Source organism: Monodelphis domestica, chromosome 5, assembly GCF_027887165.1.
Source record: "Monodelphis domestica isolate mMonDom1 chromosome 5, mMonDom1.pri, whole genome shotgun sequence".
NCBI lineage: Eukaryota > Metazoa > Chordata > Mammalia > Didelphimorphia > Didelphidae > Monodelphis > Monodelphis domestica.
In genome coordinates this window covers 121,764,275-121,788,093 of record NC_077231.1, presented here as the reverse complement: position 1 = coordinate 121,788,093, position 23,819 = coordinate 121,764,275, and the positions used below count along the sequence as shown (strand labels likewise).

Sequence of the window (23,819 nt, the reverse complement as noted above, 5' to 3'; positions counted from 1 at the left end):
TCCCTCCCCCCCCCCCCCTTTGTTAGAATTAAGGAAAGGGTCTGTGTGAGGCTTTGCTAAGGCCAGGGAAAATCTTAGATCCAAAAAGGGATCCAGACTTGATCTCACAGTCTCTGTAGACAGTTCAGATTGACCAGGAACTGCCTTGATGAAATACAGCAATCAGGAAATCAGGAAAGGATAGCCACCAAGAAATCTGCAGCTAACACCTCCAGATTCTCCAGAGTCCACTAAATGTCTTGGTCTCAGCCTAACCCCTCCCCCCCAAGTTCCAGAATCTTCCTGCTGGTCTTATTCCACTTCTCTCTGCAAATGTCAGCACTTTCCTTACAACAGATTGAAGGTAAGGGTTTAAAAAAAATGGCAATAGCTAGTTAACTGAGGTTAAATGACTTGCCCAGGGTTACACAGCTTCAAAGTATCTGAGCCAGATTTAATCCCAGGACCTCCCAACTCCAGGCCTAGCACTCTATCTGCTGTGCTACCTAGCTGCCCCCGTAGCTAATCTCTGGAAGTAAGGTGAGAGACCAAGGTCCTCAACTTTTCTATAGCCCACATAGGAACTATTCAATAAATCCTCATTAGTGAGAAAGGCTCTTCCATTCTAAATTTTTATTAGTGAAGAGAATTATTGCTCAGTCACAGGAATTTCCTTAATTATAATTTGATAGGAAAATAAAGAATGCAGAGGACCTATGCTAGCCTGTGACATAGCCAACTGGGCTTCTTTTATGCTAACTCCAGAATAAACAAAGGGAGTGAATGTCCTTTCCAAATACACCTTTGAATACACCAATGAGAAGCAAGTTTGCAAATAAGGATGCCCACAAATTGGTACAATTCCTCTAGTGCTTCCCTGCTCCAGGGAAGAAGCCAAGGATGACCAGACTGCCTGAGTAGCACCAGCTCAATTCCCATTGCAGTATGGAAGGATTTCTAGGAATAAATTCCAAATTAGAAAGGAGCTACAAAACAGTACTTTGACAACACAAAAGACCACATAAATGGTAGAAGCAACCAACTCTTCAGATGCACTTTCTAACAAGAGTGGTTCATAAGCAAAAGGGACTGTCTTATTGAAGAAGCTACAGTGCCAGAAAATTTTCAAGCCTACTAAACAAATATTTACTAAATGCCTTTTATTTGCAAGCACTATGAATACAAAGACTAAAAAAGGCCATCTGGAAGTGGTTTACATCATACAAAGGTGACAGAACAAAAGGATAGACATGCAAGAGATGTAGAATTAGGTGTTTGTACAAGGTAAGAGTAAGCCTCCTTTCAATCCTAAAAATCTAATTTATGTAATCCTTAAATCAGCAACAGACCAAATGAGGCAAGTACAAAACTGACAATATAACAGGAGTGTAGAGGTGAGATAGATACATCAGAAGGGAATACTAAAGAAAAACCAAATACCTAGTCAACCAGTTTTATTATAAACACATTACAAAGGCCTTTTTCCACAATGAAAAGTTTCCCTACCAGTAGGTCTCCTGAAGGTGATAGTTGGGGGATGGGGCTTTCTAGCCTAATTAGCCTTTTTCCTCTAACGGTGCTTCCCCTTTCTATTGAACTGTTTGTAGAGATATCTGATTCGTTTGTTCAGGTTATGTAAATCCTGAAGAAACATCCTATCTCCCACCATTTTCTTCTTCCGGATACAACGCTGCAATTCGTTTCCTTTCCAGCCCCTAAGCCATTTGGGCCCCACAATAAGATCCTTGGGATGCCGTTCAAAGTTTCCTGTAGGGTAAAATAAGAATACATTGTTAGTTCCAGGCAGAAAAGACCAAAGCAAGCCTGGAAGCAGCTGTCGGCGATACCCTTTGCATTTAAAAAATCCCTTCATTCTGTTTCAATTCATATTTTGCTCAGAACTGTTTCCTTGAGATTTAAGACACAGTCCGTTCTCAAGAGTCAAATTATTCTACTTAAGGGCAAAAGACCCCTTAAAGCACATTGCTAATTCCTCCCCCCGGGAATTATGGGTAACATGGGGAAGTAAAGAATAAACGAAGTTTCTTCCTTGCTTCCCCCACCTCTCGCCCTGGCCTTTATTCTCACCCAGGATCCCGATGTTGTCATACACCCCAAACATGCTCCTCTTCTCGTTCCATCTATCCACCACTTTAAGGGGCGGGAGAGTTGTTCTCACAGGCGCCGCCTCAGGGACACCTGGGGGTGGAAAAGGAAAGATTAGCAGGCGCCCCATGGTTGGTGTCGTCTTCTAGAAGACTATGCAGTGCTCCCCTCTTCCCAAGGTGTTTACCCAAGGAGATGCTCCTGGTGGCTCGGGCTGCGCAGCCCCACAGTCCCCCTCCTGCCCACCGAGTCAAGCACCACGCCATTAGGGAGTCCGGGTAACAAGGCTGCCCAGGAGTATTCCGGGAAAGTTAGGACGGTGTCTCAAAAGCCTCTGGGAAAGAGCAAAGCTGGCTACCCCCGTTCACCTTATTCTGGGAGGAAGGAAGCCATTTTCTGTCGCTCCCAAGCTCCTCTGCGCCCAGGGTTCTGCTGGGCCTCCTCTTCCTCCTCCTCCTTTCCCTCCTCCTTCCCAAGCGACGGCTCCGCCCCCAGAAACGGCCTTTCCTCCCTTGGCCCAACTGTCTGCTTCGAATTGGAGTCTATAAAGAGTGCTGCGCTTCTCTTTCAGGAAAACCTTGCCTTTCCCAGCTCGGACTGCTCAAGATTTTCCTGGACACACCTGAAAAGGGAGGAAAAGCTTTTGAGCTAGCATCTGATTGCCCCTGGGTGTCTCGCGGCTGTGAGGAACAGGTTTGGGCGGGAAACTGGGCTTAGGGAACCAGAGCATCTTGAGGCAGGAGGGAGCCACGCAAGACAGCGTTCAGAAGCCGCACACAGATCCAGAAGCACAGTTTATTGCGCTGAACCGAGCCAAGTGGAAGTTCAGGCTTGCAGGCTACTCTTGTCATCAGTGGCTGAGAGTCAGCTGCAGCAGGATCGTCTTCAGCTGCATCCTGGCCCTGGAGCTCCAGACGGGACATGATCAAAGAACCACCCCCACTACTCTTTGGTTCGCAGTAAACTGAAAAATACTCTAAGAGCGCCCTAGCTCTAAGCGCGCTCCCGGGCGCTAAGGATTTATTTGACGTACCCGCTGCTCTTTTCCCATTGGTCAGAACTCCACAACTGGCTTGCATCACAGCCGTTAAGATTTAAACTGGTTTGTTTGGAGACTTCGTTCGCTCGCCCAGAGTAAAGAGGCGGGTCTCTTCCCCACACACCCCCACGTCGTGCAGAGATTGGTTGGTGCCCTAGGAACCGCAGCGCTGATTGGCTGTCTTCCCGAGCGACTCCTGGAGCGCGCGTTTTCCTCCGTGTCCTTAATTTGTGCGAGGAGGGTAAGTTTCAGGACTTGGTGGGAAGGCGACTTTATAAATGGGCGGTAGTAGGGGTACTCTAGGAACCCCGTGTGGTGGTTTAAGGAACGTAGAACCTGAGGAATGTAAAAGCCTGCGAAGTATTTAAGGGCGTCTTTCAGACCCCTGTAGTGTCTGAGGGCTCTGACCTATGAGACAACCCATTTCGCTGGAGAGTGGTCATTTTGAAGGCCTTGAATGAGGCCTAGAATTGTGCAGCTTGGACATGTAGACCCAAATTCTCCCCTCTGCAGTACATCCCTTCGCTACTTGAGGTCGTCTTAAGAGTCTCTCCATCCATAAAATAAGGATAATGTCCATCCTATCAGGGTTAATAGGAAAGCGAAAAGGCTATGTGACGAATCTGCTGGAAACCTGGGTTATTTGTTGGACTCTCCTGATCATTAGAAACCCTAGCTATAGAACCAGGAGAACATTGTACACAGAGACTAATACACTGTGGTATAATCCAACGTAATGGACTTCTCCATTAGTGGCGGTGTAATGTCCCTGAACAATTTGCAGGGATCTAGGAGAAAAAAACACTATCCATAAGCAGAGGATAAACTATGGGAGTGGAAACACCGAGGAAAAGCAACTGCCTGAATACAGCGGTTGAGGGGACATGACAGAGGAGAGACTCTAAATGAACACTCTAATGCAAATATTATCAACATAGCAATGGGTTCAAATCAAGAAAACATGTAATGCCCAGTGGATTTACGCATCGGCTAGGGGGGGTGGGGGGGAGGAAAAGAAAATGATCTATATCTTTAATGAATAATGCTTGGAAATGATCAAATAAAATATAATTAAAAAAAAAAAAAAGAAACCCTAGCTGTACGATTGGGGACAACACTACCAACTCTACTTAGTTCTCACCGGGTGGTGAGACTAGAAATGCTTTGTTTTCAACAAACATTAAGTGCCTACTGTGTGCTAGGAACGGTACTTTGGACCTGGGCTTCAAAGAAAGGGCCAAGGGGAGGGAGAAGCAGTTCCTGACCTCAAGGAGTTCACAGTTTACTGTGGGAGGCAACAACAGAATAGAGAGGATAAATTGAAGGTCATCTCAGAGGGAAGGCACTAGCATTAAAAGGTATCTGGAAAGACTTCTTGGAGAAGGTGAACCTGGGGCTTGATGGAAAGCCAGGAAGCAGGGGAAGGGAGGGAAAGCTTTCTCAGTTAACATTAACTCTCCTGCTCTCAAGTTCCCTCACGTGTAAAATGTACTATGTGATGTAAGACCTGTTACTATTATAATGGAGGATGGAGAGAATCTTAAACCTACTTACAGTTTTTGAATCACTTTTGATACATTATTTCTCTAATTTTCCTCAATTCTGTAAGGGAGGCAGGGGAGTATTTTGCATTTGGGAAAAGTAAAGTGAAATGTTCACAGCAGCAGCTGCTGCTGCTGCTACTACTATGCTACTATGAATACTCCCACTACTACTTATAGAATTAAACTATGGTTTTTCTCAGTATCATATTGGCATAGGGGATGGGCAGCCTCTAGGGACTACTTCTCTTTGTTTTCTAGCCCAGTGAGCCAGGAGGAAGATGCCCCCTCAGCTGTGTGAGTTTCATCTACCACTGTCTCCAGAGGAGCTGCTGAAAAGTGGAGGAGTCAACCAGTATGTGGTACAAGAAGTTCTCTCTGTCAAACAGCTTCCTTCACAGCTCAGGGGTAAGGAGATGTCAACCTTATTTTTCAGCTTTTCCCCACTCCTCAGTTTTACTACCTTCGGATGTCAGTATTTTGTCCTCTAGGACCCAATGAATTCAATAATTTTGAGAATTTCCTTTTAGAATGTTGTTATTGTCATCATTGTTATTGAGCTATTATTTGTCTCTAATTCTAGATACTTTTAAAGTTTAAAATTCCTAGTCCTCATTCCCTTCTTTTCAGTATGACTGTCCCCCTTGTAGTTTCCTATTCAGATCTGGGTTGGACTAGGCCTCTGATGGCTCTTCTGAATTTCTGTTCAAATAATCTGCAACTCAGTTCAGCAAATGTTTAAGACACTATTAGTTAAGAGATGAAAAAAGAGCAAGATGCAAAGGTGAAAAACACCATGCTCTGAAAGAACATGGAGTCTAACAGGGAAACATTTGCACAAAAAATTTATCTTATGCAGTGGAATGTGTTGGGTGGAAAAAAGTCAAGATAAGTACTCTAGGAAACTGTGAAAAGGAAGGAATTGCTTTCTTTTGAAAAACTTATTATGAGTATTTTTAGATAATAAGCCTGAAAATAATCATGACACTTGACTAAAGGACTGACTAAAGAGGCAGAGCAAGGAACAAAGAGCCTTGGAGGATTTTTGGTGCTATGGGTAATAGGAAGAGCACTGCATCTGAGTTAGAGGACTTTGGTTTAACCTCACTGTGCTACTTGTTGCCCATGGAACTTTTGGCAAATTATTTAATGTCTGTTACCTGGGCTTTGGTTTCTTTCATCAATAAAATGAGGGAGTTGATCGAGTTGACCTCTAAGTGCCAGCTCTAAATCTATGATCCCATGTATCCTGTAACACCCACATTAATGAAGCAGGAGGATACAGAAGTGCCAGCAATGTTTCCTTAGTAACTAGAGTGATTATAGGAGAACTAGGAATATATCTCGACAGATAAAAGGTAAAGGAGGAAAAGTTTTCAGTGGGTGGATATTCAGTAGGGTGTGTGTGTGAGAGAGAGAGAGAGAGAAATACAAAGGCTGAAAGAGACTCATAGGATTTGACAAAAACGGTCATTGGTAACCTTACTGCTGCCTTATTACAGTGATAGGAAGGGTAGAGCTTTATTTCATGGTGTTTATAAGGGAATGAATGGTTAAGAAGTAGAAACAGGAATATCCCATACATTGATGGATTTGGCAGCAAAAGAAAGGAGAGATTACTTGCAAGCTAGGGGATGAAGTAAAAGATTTGTTTTAATACAGAGAAGACTTTTGTCTGTTTGAGGGTGGAAAGAGACTCTTAGAGTAGAAAGTTGAGATGCTAAAGAGGAAGGAGATAATTGTGGGATTATGGCCCCACTTGTCCTTTCTGGAAGAGATTGATTGTACAAATGGAAGATTAGGTTTAAATTGAAAGGAACCCCTTTCTCTGAGATAGGAAGGAAGAGTGAAAATAGAGATGAGGAAATAATGGTACATTTAGTTTGAATGCAAATATACATAAAAGTGGTCATACTGAATGTTTTCAGTTTTCTCTTTAAAAGCAGAAGGTAATGTCACTCCCTGAGGGTAGAGGGAGGAATTTGGACCTTAGAGAGCAAGCAGAACATTTGGAACAACCACTGTAATAACTATAACATAGGAAGTAGTGAGACATAGGTAAAAAAGAATTGGTAAGGAACAGAAAAGGCTAGGTTGTGGTTAGATAATATGAACATGTAATCTGGCTATTGCTAATAGCCAGTGAGGGAGCAATAAGAGAATCAACCTAGTGCTCTGGACTGACCTCCCCTGCAGCTTAATTAGGATTCAAGTCCTAAGGGACCCAAAGTCTTAATGGGGTTGGGAGTAAGGGGAACAGGTGTTTATCCTCCTTTCCTCTGTCCTCTCCCACATAAGATCAAGTGGAGGAAAAGAGTATAATCCAGAAAGTAAGGGAGATGCCAGTTTTAAAACTATTTGGTGATTATCCACACTGGTGTTTTAAAGGCATTATTGGACTGTCAGTGAGACTTGAGGGCATAATCATCCTCTCAGGCTGACAACCTAAGTGTCATCCTTGACCACACACAAACTATGGATTTCACTTTCTCTGTTCTGATACTGCCACCATAGTAGTGTGGGCCCTTAGCATTCCATACTTGAACTCCTGCAGTAGTCTATGAATGCAAGGAAAAAGGTAGGGAAAGGGAAGGAAGGGGGAGGGGGTCCCCCCTACCTGATAGGGAAATTGACCAGGGATCTTTGTAGATATGCTAGGGAGCAGATTAAATCAGGCTACACTCCAGGGAAAGTTAGGTAGATTTATTTAGGGTTAGGAAGAGAAAGTTTTAGGAAAGCCAAGGAAAGTTAGCTCTTTGCCAGCTAGGCAGGGTTCAAAGCTCTCCACCTAGATTAGGGGGAAAAAGGCACCAAAATCCCATGCTTCTTGCCTCTTTTATTTTCCCTTTGACACCTCCCACAAAAAAAAATGGGAGGTGTCAAAGGAAGTTGCAGTAGAGAGTCCTGGGAGATGGAGCCTTAGGTCCACTTCAAAATACACATTCCCCCTGGGATCCTTTGGGATTCTGGTCTCCCCAATGGACCCAGAAAAACATAAACTTACAATTACAATCAACATAAAGGGTACATACATCAACGCAAGGGGGTATTGACAATAATTTTGGTATAAAAGAAACAACAAAAGAAAACCAAATACTTGGTGCTTTTTACAAAAACCAGGGGGCAGTCCCCTTTTGAATACATATACAAATTTTCAAAAATAAAGTGCAATTTAACCTCCCATAGTTCAAAGCACAAATATTTAGAAGTTTCTTCTGGATCTCCTGCAGTAGTGCTTGATCTCCACAGGCACCTTTCACAGGTCATCCATCTTCTGGATTCAAGAGGTAGTCTTTTGTTTCAAATTAGGCTCAAATGCAAATCAAAGTTCAGAACAATAACATAGTCCCTCCCTGAGGAGGATAATAACACATTCCCCCCTGAGGAGAATACAGGGATGCACATAGGAATCACCCAGGGATACATGGCCGAGTCATAAGGCATATGAATCAATTATTGAAAATATCAAAGAATAAAAAAAAAACCTATGAATGAAATATAAAATATCAAAAACATGAAAAATTCTAGCAAGAAGAAAAAAAAATTTACATATCACAATAGGTCCTTGTATTGATGGAGTCTTCAAGGGCTTAGGTCCACTTCAAAATACACATCTATTAGGAAGTCTGCCTGTCTCATGTCTCTTACCCACTCCCAATTCTTTCATTCAGCCACTGAAGTGATTTTCCTAAAGCACAAGTTTAACCTTGTCACTCCCTTACCCCCCACAGTAAGTCCCAATGGCTTCATATTAATTCTAAGATCAAATACAAAATCTCTGATATTCTCTCTCTCTCTCTCTCTCTCTCTCTCTCTCTCTCTCTCTCTCTCTCTCTGTTTCTGTCTCTGTCTCTGTCTCTCTCTCTCTCTCTGTTTCTGTCTCTGTCTCTGTCTCTGTCTCTCACACACACACCTTCTTAGACTCTGACAGACACAATGACAGTGGCCTTCCTGGTTATTCCATATCTCCATTCTGAGCATTTTCTTTGGCTGTTTCTTCACCTTAGAACCTCTCTCTCCTCAGCTCTGGGTACTTACCTCCCTGAATTCCTTTAAGTCCCAACAGAAACAGAAAGCCTCCCTCCTATTTTAATTACTTCCTTTTTATCCTGTATTTAGTGTTTACATGTTTGTTTGCATATTTCTCTCTCATTAGCTTGTGAGCTCCTTGAGGACAGAGACAATTTTTTTCTTATTCATTTATTTATTTGTTTGTTTGTTTGTTTGTTTGTTTGTTTATTTATTATTTATTTGTTTGCCTCTTGATCCCTAGCACTTATTACAGTGACTGGCACATAGAAGCTTAATTAGGGCTTATTGATCAACTGTCTTCTTCCAGCCTTCATAACACTAGATATGGAGTTATTATTAAGATGGATGGGGCCAATGTAGGTCTGTTCTTTCTTTATTTTACTAAAACCTTTATCTTCTGTCTTGGAATATTAGTTCCAAGGCTGTAAGGGTGATATTAGAAAATAAGTATTGTTTTTAAAATTTTGTTTTTACAAGGCAGAAGAATGAAAAGGGCTAGGCAATTGTGATTAAATGACTTGCCCAGGGTCACATACTGAGTCGCCTAGCTATACCAGAGGTTTGTTCTTTTGAATGATGAGCTAAGGGTATTTTCTTCAGCATTGGATAAAATCGGTATCTGTTCTCTTAGACCTCCATTAGAGGACTTCAGCATAGTGGGTCATAACTTTAAATGTAGCCACATCTAGTTTACACCAGCCAAGCTCATAACCTCCATAGATACCCCCCAAAAAAATTGGAATGTGATTCTTTGCTCTCTGTAATATATAGATGGAACCCACTACCTAGGACAGTTTATTGATTACTATCTTCTCTTTGGCAGTGTTCCAGGTTGCCTTCCGAACCCAGGGACCACTAGCTGTGTTGGATCATTTTGACACACTCTATAGCATATTATAGTAAGTGCCTTAGTTAATATCTTAGAAATGATGACTGCCTGTTTGTTCTCAAAATACTTCTAATATACTTTACTGCCATATTGTAAGTTAGTCCTGAACTTCCAAATTCTAGATCTACTACTCTTCAATTTTGAGTACTTTACTTGTAACTCTACTGATACTCATTTATCCTTATGATAAGCCCATTGTTACTCTGGTTCTGTTGTGTGGTGTCATTTATCATTTCAAGCATTGGATCACATTCTTTAACCAGTCCTGTCAGTCTTGATGTCTGTGGGAATGTGCTCTTCAGGTTCCTATCTTAATTAACCCCTTTCCTTTTTCTCATAGTCACTTTCGAAGTATAGATCCTGACCTCAAGGAAGATGTCTTGGAATTCTTGATGAAAGGTGTTTATGGGGTCAGAGGGTAGGAACTTTGGAAGGTGGGGACATCTCTCTTTCCTGTTCTATAGCAGCCATATGATGATATCAAGGCTATTGTTACTTGGCTGGTCTTACTAAGCCCTAGGACCCTGACTTTCCATCTAGGTCTGTAATCTTGGTGGGCAATACAGAGCTGTGTTTGTTTGCTGTAAGGGCAGACCAACAGGAAGTTCTGCCTCTCTTACTCTTATCTCTCCCTAAGTGGAGTGATTTTGGCTGCCACTGAAAGATCCTGGTAGCTAGAGCAGTGCAGAGGTAACAGGACAAGCCTAGAGTATTGAAGTCAAGGACCCTAGAAGGCTTAGCATGTGATATAGCCGCCAAGAGATGAGCACAGATCTTTGGTAATCTGATGGCTGAAGGTGGGGTCATGTGAAGTTGGGGAGAGTCTGGGTGTATGATGAAGGTAAGCCTGGTTAACTCTCGGATCCTACCCCTTGCAGTGGTGTCTCGTCACTCCCAGGATCTTCCAGCTGTCCTAGATGATACAACTTTGAGTGTATCAGATCGAAGTGCCCACCTCAATGCCCTTAAAATGAATTGTTATTCTCTGATCCGCCTAGTGGAATCTTTTGAGTCCACAACTAGCAAGACAAGCTTAATGGGTCAAGATCATGGAGGAAAGGTAATTTGGAGTTCCTTTCCTTCTTGGTTAGAGAAGACAGCTTGGGGATGGGAGAAGAGGAAAATTTCCATTCCAAAATATCCTTTTTTCTTTCTTTTCTTGCTGCAAGGGTTGTTGGGAAGTACCCAAAGGCATCTATTAGTGCAGACATCTTTGACTAATGTAGCGACTGTTCTTTATATTGGAATATTTAATATTCTAGTATAGCTTCCTTAGTTTGGATGCTTATGCTTACAGTTCATAGCTCTTCAATTTTCTTTAATATAGTTTATTCTTTTTTCTTTTCAGGGCAAGAAGAGTCGGACCAAGGCTCAAGGCTTTGATTGGGAAGAAGCAAGGCAGCCAGTTCTCCAGCTGCTGACACAGCTTCTGCAGCTAGACATTTGTCGCTTATGGAACCACTCAGTGGTTGAAGAAGAATTCGTCAGGTGAGTGATTAGGATACAGGAGGGCCAAATGGAGCAGGTAGGAAATTTAATTCTCTAATAATGGTGCTAATCAGTATGGGAATTGGGGAACAGTAGAGATTCTGTTTCTAGCTTTCTCTATCATTGACTCAGTTTCCCTACCAGAAGAAAATGAGAAAGAATAATCATTGTCCTATTTAGTTGTTGGAAGATAGATTAAATGATGTTTCAAATATTTCTCATAGGTAATAGCAATAGGCCTCTCTGAACAGAGACTTATTACTAGCCAGAACCATCATGCTAGGTTATGATATTCCCATTGTCAATGTCAAACATTTATTAAAGCAGCTATTCATTTTAACAGCGTGTCTCTCGTTATTTGTAATATTTTCCATTCTCTTAGTCTGCTAACAGGCTGCTGCTACCGACTTCTTGAGAACCCCAGCATTAGCCACCAGAAGAACCGTCCAACTAGGGAAGCCATCACCCACCTTCTTGGGGTAGCTCTGACACGCTACAACCACATGCTCAGTGAGTAATCCCTTTTTCTCCTTCTAACTGCTTCACTATTTAGATAGTTGGATTCCTGGTGGGTAAGGCATTGGGCTTGGAGTAAGGAAGACCCAAGTTCAAATCTAGCCTTAAATTCTCAATGGTGTGACCCTGGGCAAGTCTTTTGACTTTGTCAACTTCAGGTTCCTCATCTACAAAATGAGAAAAATGCAACAACCTTACTTCCCAGGGTTATTGTGAGGAACAAATGACAGATTTGTAAAGTGCTTGCAAACCTTGAAGCACTATATAAATGTTAACTATTATTACTAGCTGTCCACTCCCTAATTTCTATTTTTTTTTTTAATTTGAATTAATTTAGTCAATTTAGAACATTTTCCCTTGGTTACAATAATCACATTATTTCCCTCCCTCCCCTCCACCTACCCTTCCCGCAGCCAATGCACAGTTTCATTGGGTATTACTTGTGTCCTTGATCAGAACCTATTTCCATGATGTTGGTGTTCGCATTAGGATGTTCATTTAGAGTCTACATCCCCAGCCATATCCCCTAGACCCATGTAGTCAAGCAGTTGTTTTTCCTTCTGTGTTTCTACTCCCACAGTTTTTCCTCTGAATGTGAATAGTAGTTTTTCTCATAGGTCCCTCCAGGTTGTTCAGGATCGCTGCATTGCCACTAATGGAGAAGTCCATTACATTCGATTGTACCACAGTGTATTACTCTCTGTGTATAATGTTTTCCTGGTTCTGCTCCTTTCACTCTGCATCAGTTTCTGGAGATTGTTCCAGTCCCCATGGAATTCCTACACTTTATTATTCCTTTGAGCACAATCACATTCCATCACTAACATATACCACAATTTGTTCAGCCATTCCCCAATTAAAGGGCATCCCCTCATTTTCCAATTTTTTGCCACCACAAAGAGCGCAGCTAGGAATATTCTTGTACATGTCTTTTTCCTTATTATCTCTTTAGGGTACAAACCCAGCAGTGCTATGGCTGGATCAAAGGGCAGACAATCTTTTAGCAACCTTTGGGCATAGTTCCAAATTGCCTTCCAGAATGGTTGAATCAGTTCACAACTCCACCAGCAATGCATTAATGTCCTGTCTTTGCCACACCCCCTCCAGCATTCATTACTTTCCTTTGCTGTCATGTTAGCCAACCTGCTAGGTGTGAGGTGGTGCCTCAGTTGTTTTGATTTGCATCTCTCTGATTATAAGAGATTGAGAGCATTTTTTCGTGTGCTTATTAATAGTTTTGATTTCTTTAACTGAAAATTGCCTATTTATGTCCCTTGCCCATTTATCAATTGGAGAATGGCTTGATTTTTTTGTACAACTGGTTTAGTTCTTTATAATTTTGAGTAATTAGACCTTTGTCAGAGGTTTTTGTTAATGAAGATTGTTTCCCAATTTGTTGCTTCCCTTCTAATTTTGGACACTCCCTAATATCTGACCTCAAGTATTTTGACAGGTGCTACCTTAAAGATCATCCAGATGTTGCAGCATTTTGAACACCTGGTATCTGTGTTGGTGGCAGCTGTGAGTCTTTGGTCAACTGAGTATGGAATGAAAAGCATAGTGGGAGAAATTGTAAGGTGAGGCTCTTCTTTCTTGTGATTCTCATATCCTTAAAAGAGAGATATTTGAAGCAGGGAATATATGTAAAAGTTTGTCATCCTTTAGATAGCAAATCTCGCAGACCTTTTTCTATTAGTTAGGTTTTATTAAGGCCTAACTGCTTTCTTGCTCACATAGAGAAATCGGACAAAAATGCCCTCAGGAATTAAGCCGTGATGCTTCAGGAGCTAAGGGCTATGCAGCTTTCCTGACAGAGTTAGCAGAACAAATCCCAACTATTATGATGTCCAGTATGAGTGTCTTATTGGATCACTTGGATGGAGAGGTAGGTCAGCCCTAAAGTTCTCTGATGCTTATGTGGGAAAATAATTTAGCCACTGTGGAAAGAGTGCCTTGTTTCATTAGAGATGCCTTCATTTTCAAGAAATGAGATTGTTTGGGTTTTGTGTTATAGGGAAGACAGTACCCCTAAACTGTTAACTAGTTCAAGGGCACCAGATCAGCCTCACTCTTTTTCCCGTTGTTACATTAGGTGTGCAGATCTGGTAGGGGGAGATAGCAATTCTCATCCAGCAAGAATGACTCAGCTCTGGCTCTGGATCCTATCCCTTCCTCAGGCTGAGACTTCTTGCTGCCATCTGGCCTGCCTAGTTTCCTCCACACAATGAGCTTTTTCAGATCCCCCACCCCCGGTCATTTCTCTTGTTCTGGCTTGAGACAGGATTTCTCTCCCAGGCTACTTCTCAAGTTAATTCTGTGAATTCTCAAGAGGACTGACAGAGACAATCTATTTATCCATTTGATTCACCCTTAAACCGTGTGCAAGATCTTTTCTTTTTTTAATTTTTAATTAAGTTTTATTTTCAGGTCCAGATTTTCACTCTGCCCCCAGCTCCACCTATTGAAAAGGCAAGAAACATAAAACCCATTATGAATATAAAGTCATGCAAATAAATTTTCATTCTGTAACTTTGAACCCCTTTTCAACATCAAGTTTTTAAATCATGAAATAAAATACATAGAATTACTTATATCAAAATGCAGTAATTAGAATTCTTTTTAGAATTTCATAGATCTCAGATCAAAAAAAACACTGCCCTAAATCCAGAATCCTGTTCACCACCAAACTCTGTCACAAATTTGCTCCACAAACTAAGACATCATTCTTCCTCTCTGTTTTCTTACCAGTGTCTGGGGGTAATTATTGCTTATTAAGGATTTTAGTGAGGATGGGGCAGCTAGGCAGCTCAGTAAATTGAGAGGCAGGCCTAGAGATGAAAAGTTCTGCGTTCAAATCTGGCCTCAGACACTTCCTAGTTGTGTGACCCTGGGCAAGTCACTTGACTTTAATTGCTTAGCTCTTACTGTTCTTCTACCTTGGAACCCATTCTTAATATTGATACTAAGACTTTTAGGTAAGGGCTTTAGTTAAAAAAAAAAATAATTTAGACCTCATGAGAGCGGGGCTTGGTAATAGCAGGTACTGGAATAATTCATATTTTGGGTTTATAATTATGCCTTTCAAATGTGTGTTTGATTCAATAAACATTTAAGTCCTGCCATGTGTAAACCATCGTAGTAGGCCCTGAGTATTAAAACCCAAAATAATCTCTGCCTTCTGGTATATGCTTTTGGGAAGACCACAGCATGCATAGCACAATAGCCTGACTGTATTGAGGCAGGAGAGAGCTGCAGTGGGAATCAGAAGAGACCAGAACCTTAAAAAATGACATATTTTTCGTAGCAACCCTGAAGGGTTATATTCCAGCATAGGAATAGCTTAATGCTGCCCAAAAGCTAGAGATGAGGTATCTGTATCTGAATTGAGATTTGTAGAGCTTATTGTCTTCACCCCTTAGCTGCAAATGCTGTCTTTTGTAGGAAATGGTGTTGCTTGACATACGCATTTCTGAAACCAAGCTTATTGGGATGAAATGTTGGGGTACAGTCAATCTTCATTTCACAGCAAGATGAATATAGCTACTTATTTGGGCCATACACACTTCCAACTCTGGTCTGTTCCACAAGGCCTGAGTATCTGGTTCTGAGTCTGTTCCAGATACAGTATTCCATATCAACAGTTGGGATATATGTCCATAAAAAACACAGTAACCTGGGAGAAGGCTTTGGTCTATCTATATATACAGAAAGGAAGCTCATTCTCTTAGTAAGTTATAAAATTCTAATGAGAATTGCTACCACCACCACCCCACTTTGTATATACATATATATCACAGAACTCATAGAATCAGAAGCTAAACTTAAAACTTACCTTGATAGTGAACCTTAGGCTGAGTCTTTGAAGAAATATTCTTATCTGCTCAGGATGTAGACCCAAGATAGTTGATTTATTAGGTGACTTTTATAGGGGTTTTTTTGCCGACAAAGGACTTGAGAAACCTTAAAAATGCAAGGTCAATAGAAAACAAGAATTCACTGGGACTTTTTTTAAGTAAACAATACAACAGAACAATTATCTCTTTAACAAAAACAAGCGGGTGGTACAAGGATTTTTAGGTTCTTTCTCAGAATATGGAGAATGGATTGAACTGGGTTTGTTCTTTCTCTTTCGTGTTACCTAGGGTGGGGAAAGATTTTCATTTTTAACCAAAGTAAAATTATACACAGACCTGAAAGAAGCAGCAACCAAGTATTGGAGAAGGTGCTCAGTGGTGGCAGTGTCTTAACATCAGAAACATGTTTCTGTGTTCAAGAAGAGATCAAGAATGAAGGAAACTTTATTGATAATGGAGCCAGCATTCTTGAGGTCTCAGTAGAAAGGTAGGGTATAGAAGGAAAAGGACCTAGAGATTGGCAAAATAAGCTAGGTAGGAACAGGAGCATGGGAAGGAGGTGGCAGGGGGAAAGAGGCTGAATTATTCAGATGAAGGAAATAGGTAAGTTTGCCAAATATAAGGAAAAAGAAGCAGTTGTTGTTTGGGGCCCTACTTTATGACATCCTTGATTTAATGACCTAGTGTGGTTATCTATCTGGTTAACTAGTGTGGTTACCTAATGTATATTTTGAAATGTTTGTTGAACTGAATGCATGATCTTGACGGAAAAGAATATTGATTGTTGCAATATCAGTTCAACTTTTCCCCATATTCCTTTCTGAAAGAGTGGTGCCTGAAATAAGTAGTGTAGTTCTGAGAATAGCGATTCAGTTTTGTGCCATGTACCATGTACCAAGAGTAGAGATGCAGTTTGTACCATGATCAGTTAGGAAGAGAAAGCATTGTGTAACTCTGTAGAAGTCAAGACTAAGTTAAATAAAGATTTTAAGTTAAGTCATCATGCCCCTGATTGAAAGTGTGACTTTGATTTGGCACCTATCCCACTACCATACACAAATATTGTTGTTGTTTTTTTTTTAAACCCTTACCTTCCATCTTGAAGTCAATACTGTGTATTGGTTCCAAGGCAGAAGAGTGGTAAGGGCTAGGCAATGGGGGTCAAGTGATTTCCCCAGGGTCACATAGCTGGGATGTGTCTGAGGCCAGAATTGTTGTTTTTTTATGTTGCATTGGTGCCTTTTATTCTTATTAACAGAATCATCCATGAATTTTCCCTTCTGATAAAGAAAACTAATTAAGCAAAACCAATGAATTCTTATGGCATATGTAACATTCTGCTCTTATATTCCTCTACCTCTGTCCAGAGGAAGGAAAGATGTTTCATCATCTGTTCTCAGGGCCTAACATTCATTGCAATTGATCTGGTTTCAGCTAGCTTTTAGTGTTTTCATTTATATTATTGGAGTCATTGTTTGTATTACATATACTCTGCATCAGGCAATATAAGTCTCTGAATTTTTCTCTGAATTTTTCATAATTATAATTTCTTACAGTGTTATTCAGCATTGATATACCACAATCAATGAGCACCTGCTTTGTTTCTCCATGGATTTCTGTTGGGTTTTTTCCTCCAGTAATATTTTATTTTATTATTTATTTATAGCCCTTATCTTCTGTCTTAGAATCATTTCTAGTTCCAAGTTATAAGAGCAGTAAGGGCTAGGCAATTGGGGTTAAGTGACTTGCCCAGGGTAACACAGCTAGGAAGTATCTGAGGGGCAGATTTGATACCAGGACCTCCTGACTCCAAGCCTGGCTCTCTATCCACTGAGCAACCTTGCTGCCCCTCCCATAATATTTTATTGTGTTTTTTCAACCCAGTTACATGGAGGGACAATTTTTAACATTTGTTTTCTGACATTTTACGATCCAAATTCCCTTCCTCCTTCCCTCCCTCCCTGAGATGGTGGCAGTAAACAATTTGAGCTCCTACTTTTCAGTTTTTTGGTAACACAAAAAAGAGGAACAACAAATATTTACTCACAAGCTTTTTCCACTTTTAAATTATGCTCACATCCAAGTTTGCCTCTTTCCAAGTGTTCTCTTTTCCTGTGTCAAAACTACTGACTATCAGAACTCTGCCAGTCAAATATTTATATAAAACCCAGGGCTGGTAGCCTCTCTAGCTAGTTACACATGTAAGAATTATTTGCCTTTGCCTGGCCCTAAAAGCATCCCACTCCCCAGGATGCACTACAACCCATTCAGATAATCCACATTTTTAAATACTCTTTTCTCTTTACTCAGTTTTATATTTCTATCCAACATTGATTGATCAGATCTATACTATATTCTTTCTTCTCCATGGACCCTCATTTTAGCTTACTTCATTCAGGAATTGTCGGTACTATACCACAACACACCCAAATGCCATAAATTTAATCACTGGTTATCAAGAGCCTAGAGAAGCTGGGGGGGGGGGGGGAGGTGGCAGGAAGAAGTTTGAGGCTAAGAAGGGGAAGAGAATAATGATTTTGGACAGCTCCATAAATGCTATGTCTCCCAGGAATTCCAGGAATTACAACCATAACAAACACAAGTCAGTACCCCCTCTTGATTTTCATTCCTTTTACTAAGATTTCATTTAAAATTTTTTAATGAGAATTAGTGATTTTGTTCTAGTTCTTTCCTTTGCTTTATCCTTTCCTAGTTTGGGAATTTACTTATAAAAGAAGTTTGGTAGAGTGTTTTGGTTTTTTCCTCAATTTTAAAGAATAATTTGTGTTGTATATAGATTTTATTTACTTATAAATATATCTGATGCAGGATTTTTTCCCTTTGATAGTTCTTTCATAGTTCAATTTCATTTTCTAAAATTGAACTGTTTTTAAGATGTTTCATATTCTATTAATTTGAATCTCTTTATAATAAAAAATAACAGAAAGATGTGGTTTTAAATATATACATTCACAGCCACTTTTTTGTGATTTGCTTAATTATTTTCAGGGTATTTTTTATTTGTTTGTTTGATTTGGCTCATGCTGTCTTTTTTAGGTTCCTGTTCCTACATAAGACTTTTTGTGTGCCAAAAGTCTTAGTGCAGTTGTAACCTATAATAGCTTAAAACTGCCCCATACTCACTTCCCTCCACTGAAGATTCTGTCATGGACTACTCTTTCATCTTTAATATCTTAAAACTATACTAAGACTTTTGGGAAATGCTGTATTTAGATGGTTATATATTTCATGGGAGTTAAAATAATTTATCAATAAAAACTGTTTTAAATCTATTATTGCCCCCTCTCTGCCTCAGCTTTTGCTTAGAGGCCTTTAATATCTCCTTCCACCAGAACTACATGATGCGCAATGCAGTTCTTGCAGCTATGACAGAAATGGTGCTGCAGGTGCTAAATGGGGACCAGCTAGAAGAGGCAGCCCGGGGCACTAGGGATCAATTCTTGGACACCTTGCAGACCCACGGACATGACATTAACTCTTTTGTGCGAAGCCGTGTGTTGCAGCTTTTTACTAGAATAGTCCAGCAGAAGGTAAGCTTTTATATTAAGTGCCTCTGGCACATTTGATTTCACCTGATTTTCAAGTCCAAAGGAAGTGTCCAGAATGTAAAGCTTATATATAACACTCCAAAGGAGGGTTAGGAGGTTTTCTCCACATGATCCTCTTTAAGTTAGACCTACTTTTAAGTTAGAACAAAGTTCATCCTGTACAAAGTTTTGAGATTTTTAACCCATAGTTTCAAAGCAGTTAAGGACTTCTATTAGCTGGCCTATATAAATTTCTTGGTACTCCTGAAATGAAAGAGTGACTCTGTAAGGTCCAAAATATCAAGTATTCTTTGGCATAGATGGGTCCGGTGTGTTATGAATTCACACTTCCCTTGCTCTCCATGTAGGCTCTTCCACTGACACGCTTCCAGGCAGTAGTGACCCTTGCAGTGGGGCGTCTGGCTGACAAATCCGTGTTAGTGAGTAAAAATGCTATCCAGCTGCTGGCCACCTTCTTAGCCAACAACCCCTATACCTGTAAGGTAAGCAGCCTCTTTGCCCAAAAGAAAAAAATTATAAAGAGGAAATGACCTTTATAACTCTTGATATCCATTCTGTCTTCATAGCTAAGTGATACTGACCTGTCCAGACCACTTCAGAAGGAGACTCAGAAGTTGCAGGAAATGAGAGCCAAGCATCGAGCTGCAGCTCCAAGTAAGCTCTAATAGAGATAATCCTTTTGTTGCACCTGGACAGACATAGATTGGAAGTCAAATTAATAAATAAACCTTTCTCAGGTGTGGTGCCAGATCTTGAAGAAGAGTGGGAAGCTATGTTGCCAGAGGTTCAGTCCACTTTGCAGCAACTCCTGAAAGTGCCAGAAGGAGATGAAAAGAAAGGAGAAAACCTTGGTGATAAAGAAACAGCTGAAGAAGTGGCAAAGCGCATCCAGCAGCTTCTTGTCAAGGCCAGTTATAAGTAAGTGGGAGAAGAAATTACCACTTCTTGATTTGTTTAGGCTTATAGAATCAACTTTGTTGAGCTTTGAATAGAAACTGCAATGAGAGTATGATTCTATGTACTTTCATCTTGGGCAAGTAACCTAAATCTAAAGGATAGGTGTTTATTGCCTTTAGTAAACATAGTTTGCCTGAGAGTGGGATAAGTACAGTTTATTTTCCTTTTCTCTTTAAAAAAACATTTAACAATTTCAGATAACAATTTTTAAATTGAAAGATAATTAGATGAAAAAAGTCATTAGGGAAAAAAGTACCCAGGTAGTTTGTCATCTTCTCACCATTATTTTATTTTCATCTTCCCTTGACTTTGCTATCCCCTCAAGCTTTTGTCACTTTTTTCCTCTTTCCTCTCTTTCACTGCCTAACTTGAAGAAAGAATAATCTATATTCATCCTTATCATCCTGGTATCTGTCTCCACTATTTGACTAAAATTTCTACTAAGTATGAGATCTTATAAATTACTAACTTAATAAATCCATTGAACTTTATGTAACTTTTTGACCACTTCCCTTTTTTAACATCCTCCCTTCTCTTGGTTTCCAGTCACACTTCATTCTTATGATTCTCTTACCTCTCTGAATTCCTTCTCTGTCTCTTTGTTCTAGTTACTATGTTGTCCCATAAACGTGGATGACTTCCAAGTTCTTGTCCTTGACCTCTTACTAGGTTATCTTTGTGCATTCTCTTGGTTTCAGTTACAGACTTCTGCAGATGGATCTCAATCTAACTTTCTATCCCACTAACTTTTCTCTAGAATTCCAATTCTAAGTCTCTCAACTGCTGGATATGTAAGCCTAGATGTTCTGCCAGCATCTCAAATTCAAGATGCCCAAAAAAGCCTGCCTTTCCCCCAACTCATATGGCAATACCATCTTCCCACTCACTCAGGCTCAAAATCATAAAGTGTTTTTGACTTTTTCCTTCTCCCTCAACCCTCATATCTAGTTTGGTGCCAAGTCCTCTTGCTTTTTACCTTACAGTGTTGCTTGCATCTGTCTCCTCTTTTCCACTCCATTAAAGTCCCTTATGCTTGGTCCTTCTACTTTTTGCCTAAATTCATGTAATAGCTTGCCCAGTGGTCTTCTTAACTCCAGGCTATGTGAACTCCAATATCCTGCACTACCAGGAAATTGTAATGTTTCCGTTTAATTACATCACGCTATTAAAATGCCTGTTATTGCTCCCTAACAAGTACACTATAAAGACTTGATCCTGGCTTTCAAACCATCTGTCCTCCCCTGCCCCCACCCCAAACTAGCTATATTTATAGCATTTATTGGATAATTTTCCCTATCTTAGTATTCTAATCAAGCTACTCTTCCTTTGTGGTACTTATCCTGCCTCTGAACTTTTTTTTCCCCACCATTTTCCATATCTGGAATGGATTCTCCTTTCCTGCTCCACCCTCACCTACATCCACTGAAGCCTCTCCATGTCTTGTGCTGCCTGCTCTGTGAAGGTTTTCTCAATTTCCTGTCCCAGTTCTCCCCAGCTGAAAGTGACCTCTAGCTCTTCAGATTTCATAATATTTTGCCTGGGCCACTCCTTTAAACTTGTCTCATATTCTAAGCACTTTTATTTTTATTTTTATTTTTATTGGTTGATTATCTGTCTCATCCCCCAAAGTGATTGGCGTAAACCTTTTTTCTTAAAGACTTGAAATAGATTTTTAGTATCTGTACTTAAAAAAGATGATTTGGCCTCTAATTTCAGTAAAAGTTCTTTTCCTCTATTTCCCTGAATCTCTCTGTTTTAGTAGTCTATTCCTTTCTGATTAGAGCAGTTTCCCTTCATCTCACATGGGCAAATCAATCTACTGATGAGCACATTCCTTCCTGCTTCCTCCATGACCTTGCCACAGCTGTCACCACCACTCTCCTGAATCTCTAGCCTTTTCCTTGGCAGTGGCTCCTTCCTGTCTCCCCACAAACATGCCTTCTAAAAAAAGGCTTTTCTTTCCTTTTTAACCCCATTCAGCTTCATCTCTCTCATTCTGTTCACTTCTATATAACCAAAACAGTTCTTTCGACTCCTTTGTTTACTGTCAATCCAAACTATAGATTCAGGACCCTACAGACCTATTTGTGCTTTTTCTGTACTCATGGAATAGAACTAAGAGAAAGGAGAGAAAACAATAAGGATACAAATTTCATTTCAATATAAGGAAAACCTCCTTATGAATTAAATTCATCTAAAAAGGAATTACTTTGCTAGATTTTTAGTTCCCCATCACCAGTCTTTAAGCAGAGGCTGGGTGCCAGTTGTTTGAAGATGCTATAAAACTGCTCTTTCTCTCTTCAGATTTTCTTGCATTTGCTTCTCTGTATACATGTTGAATCCCCCTAGAGTAGGACAGAAGTTTCTTTCGAGGACAAGAACTTTATGCCCCCCAGTACCTAGCATAGTATCATACACCTAGTAGCACTTGTAGTGTGCTGCCTTTATGATGTCTCACAACCTATTCTCTTTTCAGTGCCCTAATCTCCTAATGACCAAATCCAGTGGCCATTTTGTATTCTTCATCACTTTCTCCTTCCTCAGCTTCAGAAATATCATATTTTCCTGGTTCTTTTCCTTTACTTTCCATTCTTGTTCCTGTCAGCCAGCTCTGTCTCCACTCCCTGAGTTCATAAACTAAATGTCTCTCTTGTAAGAATATAAGCATTATATTTCACAGTAGTAAAGTGTCTACACCTGGCACTGCTCTTTATTTCATCCACTTTTGATGACAGACTCCCAGCTGCTATCAACATGGTACCCAATGTTCAAAGTGGGTGCTGCAGCTTCAGATAGTGTCTGTCAAAATTCTGGGGGTCAGGAATTTGGGAGTGCAGAGCTAATAATAATAGCTAGCATTTATGTACTTCTCTAAGGTTTGCAAAACACATTACAACTATTATCTCATTTTCTTCTCACAACAATCCTTGGAGGTAGGGTTGCTTCACAGATTCCTCATTTCCCAGTTGAGGAAACTGAGGAAGACAGGTTTTGAAACCAAATTTGAACTCGTGTTCCTGACTCCAGTTCCAGTGCTTTATCCACCTGCTGCCTAGCTGCCATAGTACCTAGCTGCTCTACTCTTAATTGTTAAGAAGCTTTTCCTTATGTCACCCCTAAATCTATCTCACTGCAAATTGCACCCATTGCCTCTGGTTCTACATTCAGGATCAAGCAAAAGAAGTCTAGTACTTCTTCCACATGACAGCTTAAAGATAGCTGCCATGTTTTAATATTATGGGCCTCCGTTTCTTCATCTTTCAAATGAGAAGATTGAGCCAGATAGCTTTTCAGATCCCTTCCAGTTCTGAGCCTATAATGCTGGGTTTCCTTTCTACTTGCCTCCAACTCCCTATCATTTCTTCTCCAGACAAAATGTCCTCACACCAGGCTTTTGATCTGTTTCCTCAGCTCCTTTTCTTTCTCTCTCAATGGTATGACACTAGCAATTATATGACTTTTGTTTCTGCCTTCACTGATCTTGACTCAGATGCTTCTATATTTTCTGTCAAACAAACCAGAACAGAGAAATCAGCAAGTTGGCTAATATGGAACCAACATATCTTTCTTCCTAATCAGAGCAGATCAATTCAGTAACAAGTATTTCTTAATTTCCTCCTATGTTCAATACTGTGTTCTGGGCTTTGGGGAAACAAAGACAAAAATGAAACTGTTTCTGCCGTCATGGAATTTGTTTATACATAAACATATGTAATATATATTATTTGTATAATATGTTCTATATAATAAATGTTATATATAAGTATATATAATTTATTAAATTGATTTTAAAAAACAAACAATATATTGTTCAGCTATTCCCCAGTTGTTGAATATCCCCCCTTTATT

General features: G+C 40.2%; 2 protein-coding genes and 1 non-coding gene across 4 annotated transcripts in view; 2 read left to right on the top strand and 1 right to left on the bottom strand.

Moving 5' to 3' along the window:
- Window positions 1–23,819, top strand: part of NCAPD2 (non-SMC condensin I complex subunit D2) — a 75,367-nt gene that overhangs the window by 31,120 nt on the left and 20,428 nt on the right. Inside the window, exons 1-13 of one of the 2 annotated variants that reach the window (XM_007503648.3) lie at window positions 3,227–3,365; window positions 4,927–5,073; window positions 9,521–9,596; window positions 9,927–9,985; window positions 10,465–10,646; window positions 10,935–11,074; window positions 11,457–11,584; window positions 13,044–13,167; window positions 13,328–13,475; window positions 18,798–18,995; window positions 19,361–19,495; window positions 19,580–19,667; window positions 19,751–19,931. In XM_007503648.3, the coding sequence (XP_007503710.1) occupies window positions 4,947–5,073; window positions 9,521–9,596; window positions 9,927–9,985; window positions 10,465–10,646; window positions 10,935–11,074; window positions 11,457–11,584; window positions 13,044–13,167; window positions 13,328–13,475; window positions 18,798–18,995; window positions 19,361–19,495; window positions 19,580–19,667; window positions 19,751–19,931 (1,586 nt within the window). In that variant the 5' untranslated portion in view covers window positions 3,227–3,365; window positions 4,927–4,946. Of the gene's footprint in view, window positions 1–3,226; window positions 3,366–4,926; window positions 5,074–9,520; window positions 9,597–9,926; window positions 9,986–10,464; window positions 10,647–10,934; window positions 11,075–11,456; window positions 11,585–13,043; window positions 13,168–13,327; window positions 13,476–18,797; window positions 18,996–19,360; window positions 19,496–19,579; window positions 19,668–19,750; window positions 19,932–23,819 lie in introns of those variants that run through there. The other variant, XM_056799254.1, reaches the window with a different exon arrangement.
- On the bottom strand, window positions 1,125–2,410 carry MRPL51 (mitochondrial ribosomal protein L51). The gene is made up of 3 exons (XM_001369144.4): window positions 2,273–2,410; window positions 2,068–2,178; window positions 1,125–1,746 (listed from the first exon to the last, which is right to left on the bottom strand). The coding sequence occupies exons 1-3, from the start codon at window positions 2,349–2,351 to the stop codon at window positions 1,550–1,552; spliced, it is 387 nt and encodes a 128-aa protein (XP_001369181.2). The 5' UTR covers window positions 2,352–2,410; the 3' UTR covers window positions 1,125–1,549.
- On the top strand, window positions 10,053–10,379 carry LOC130454840 (small nucleolar RNA U85). The gene has a single exon (XR_008912633.1). It is a non-coding gene; the product is annotated as a small nucleolar RNA U85 (small nucleolar RNA).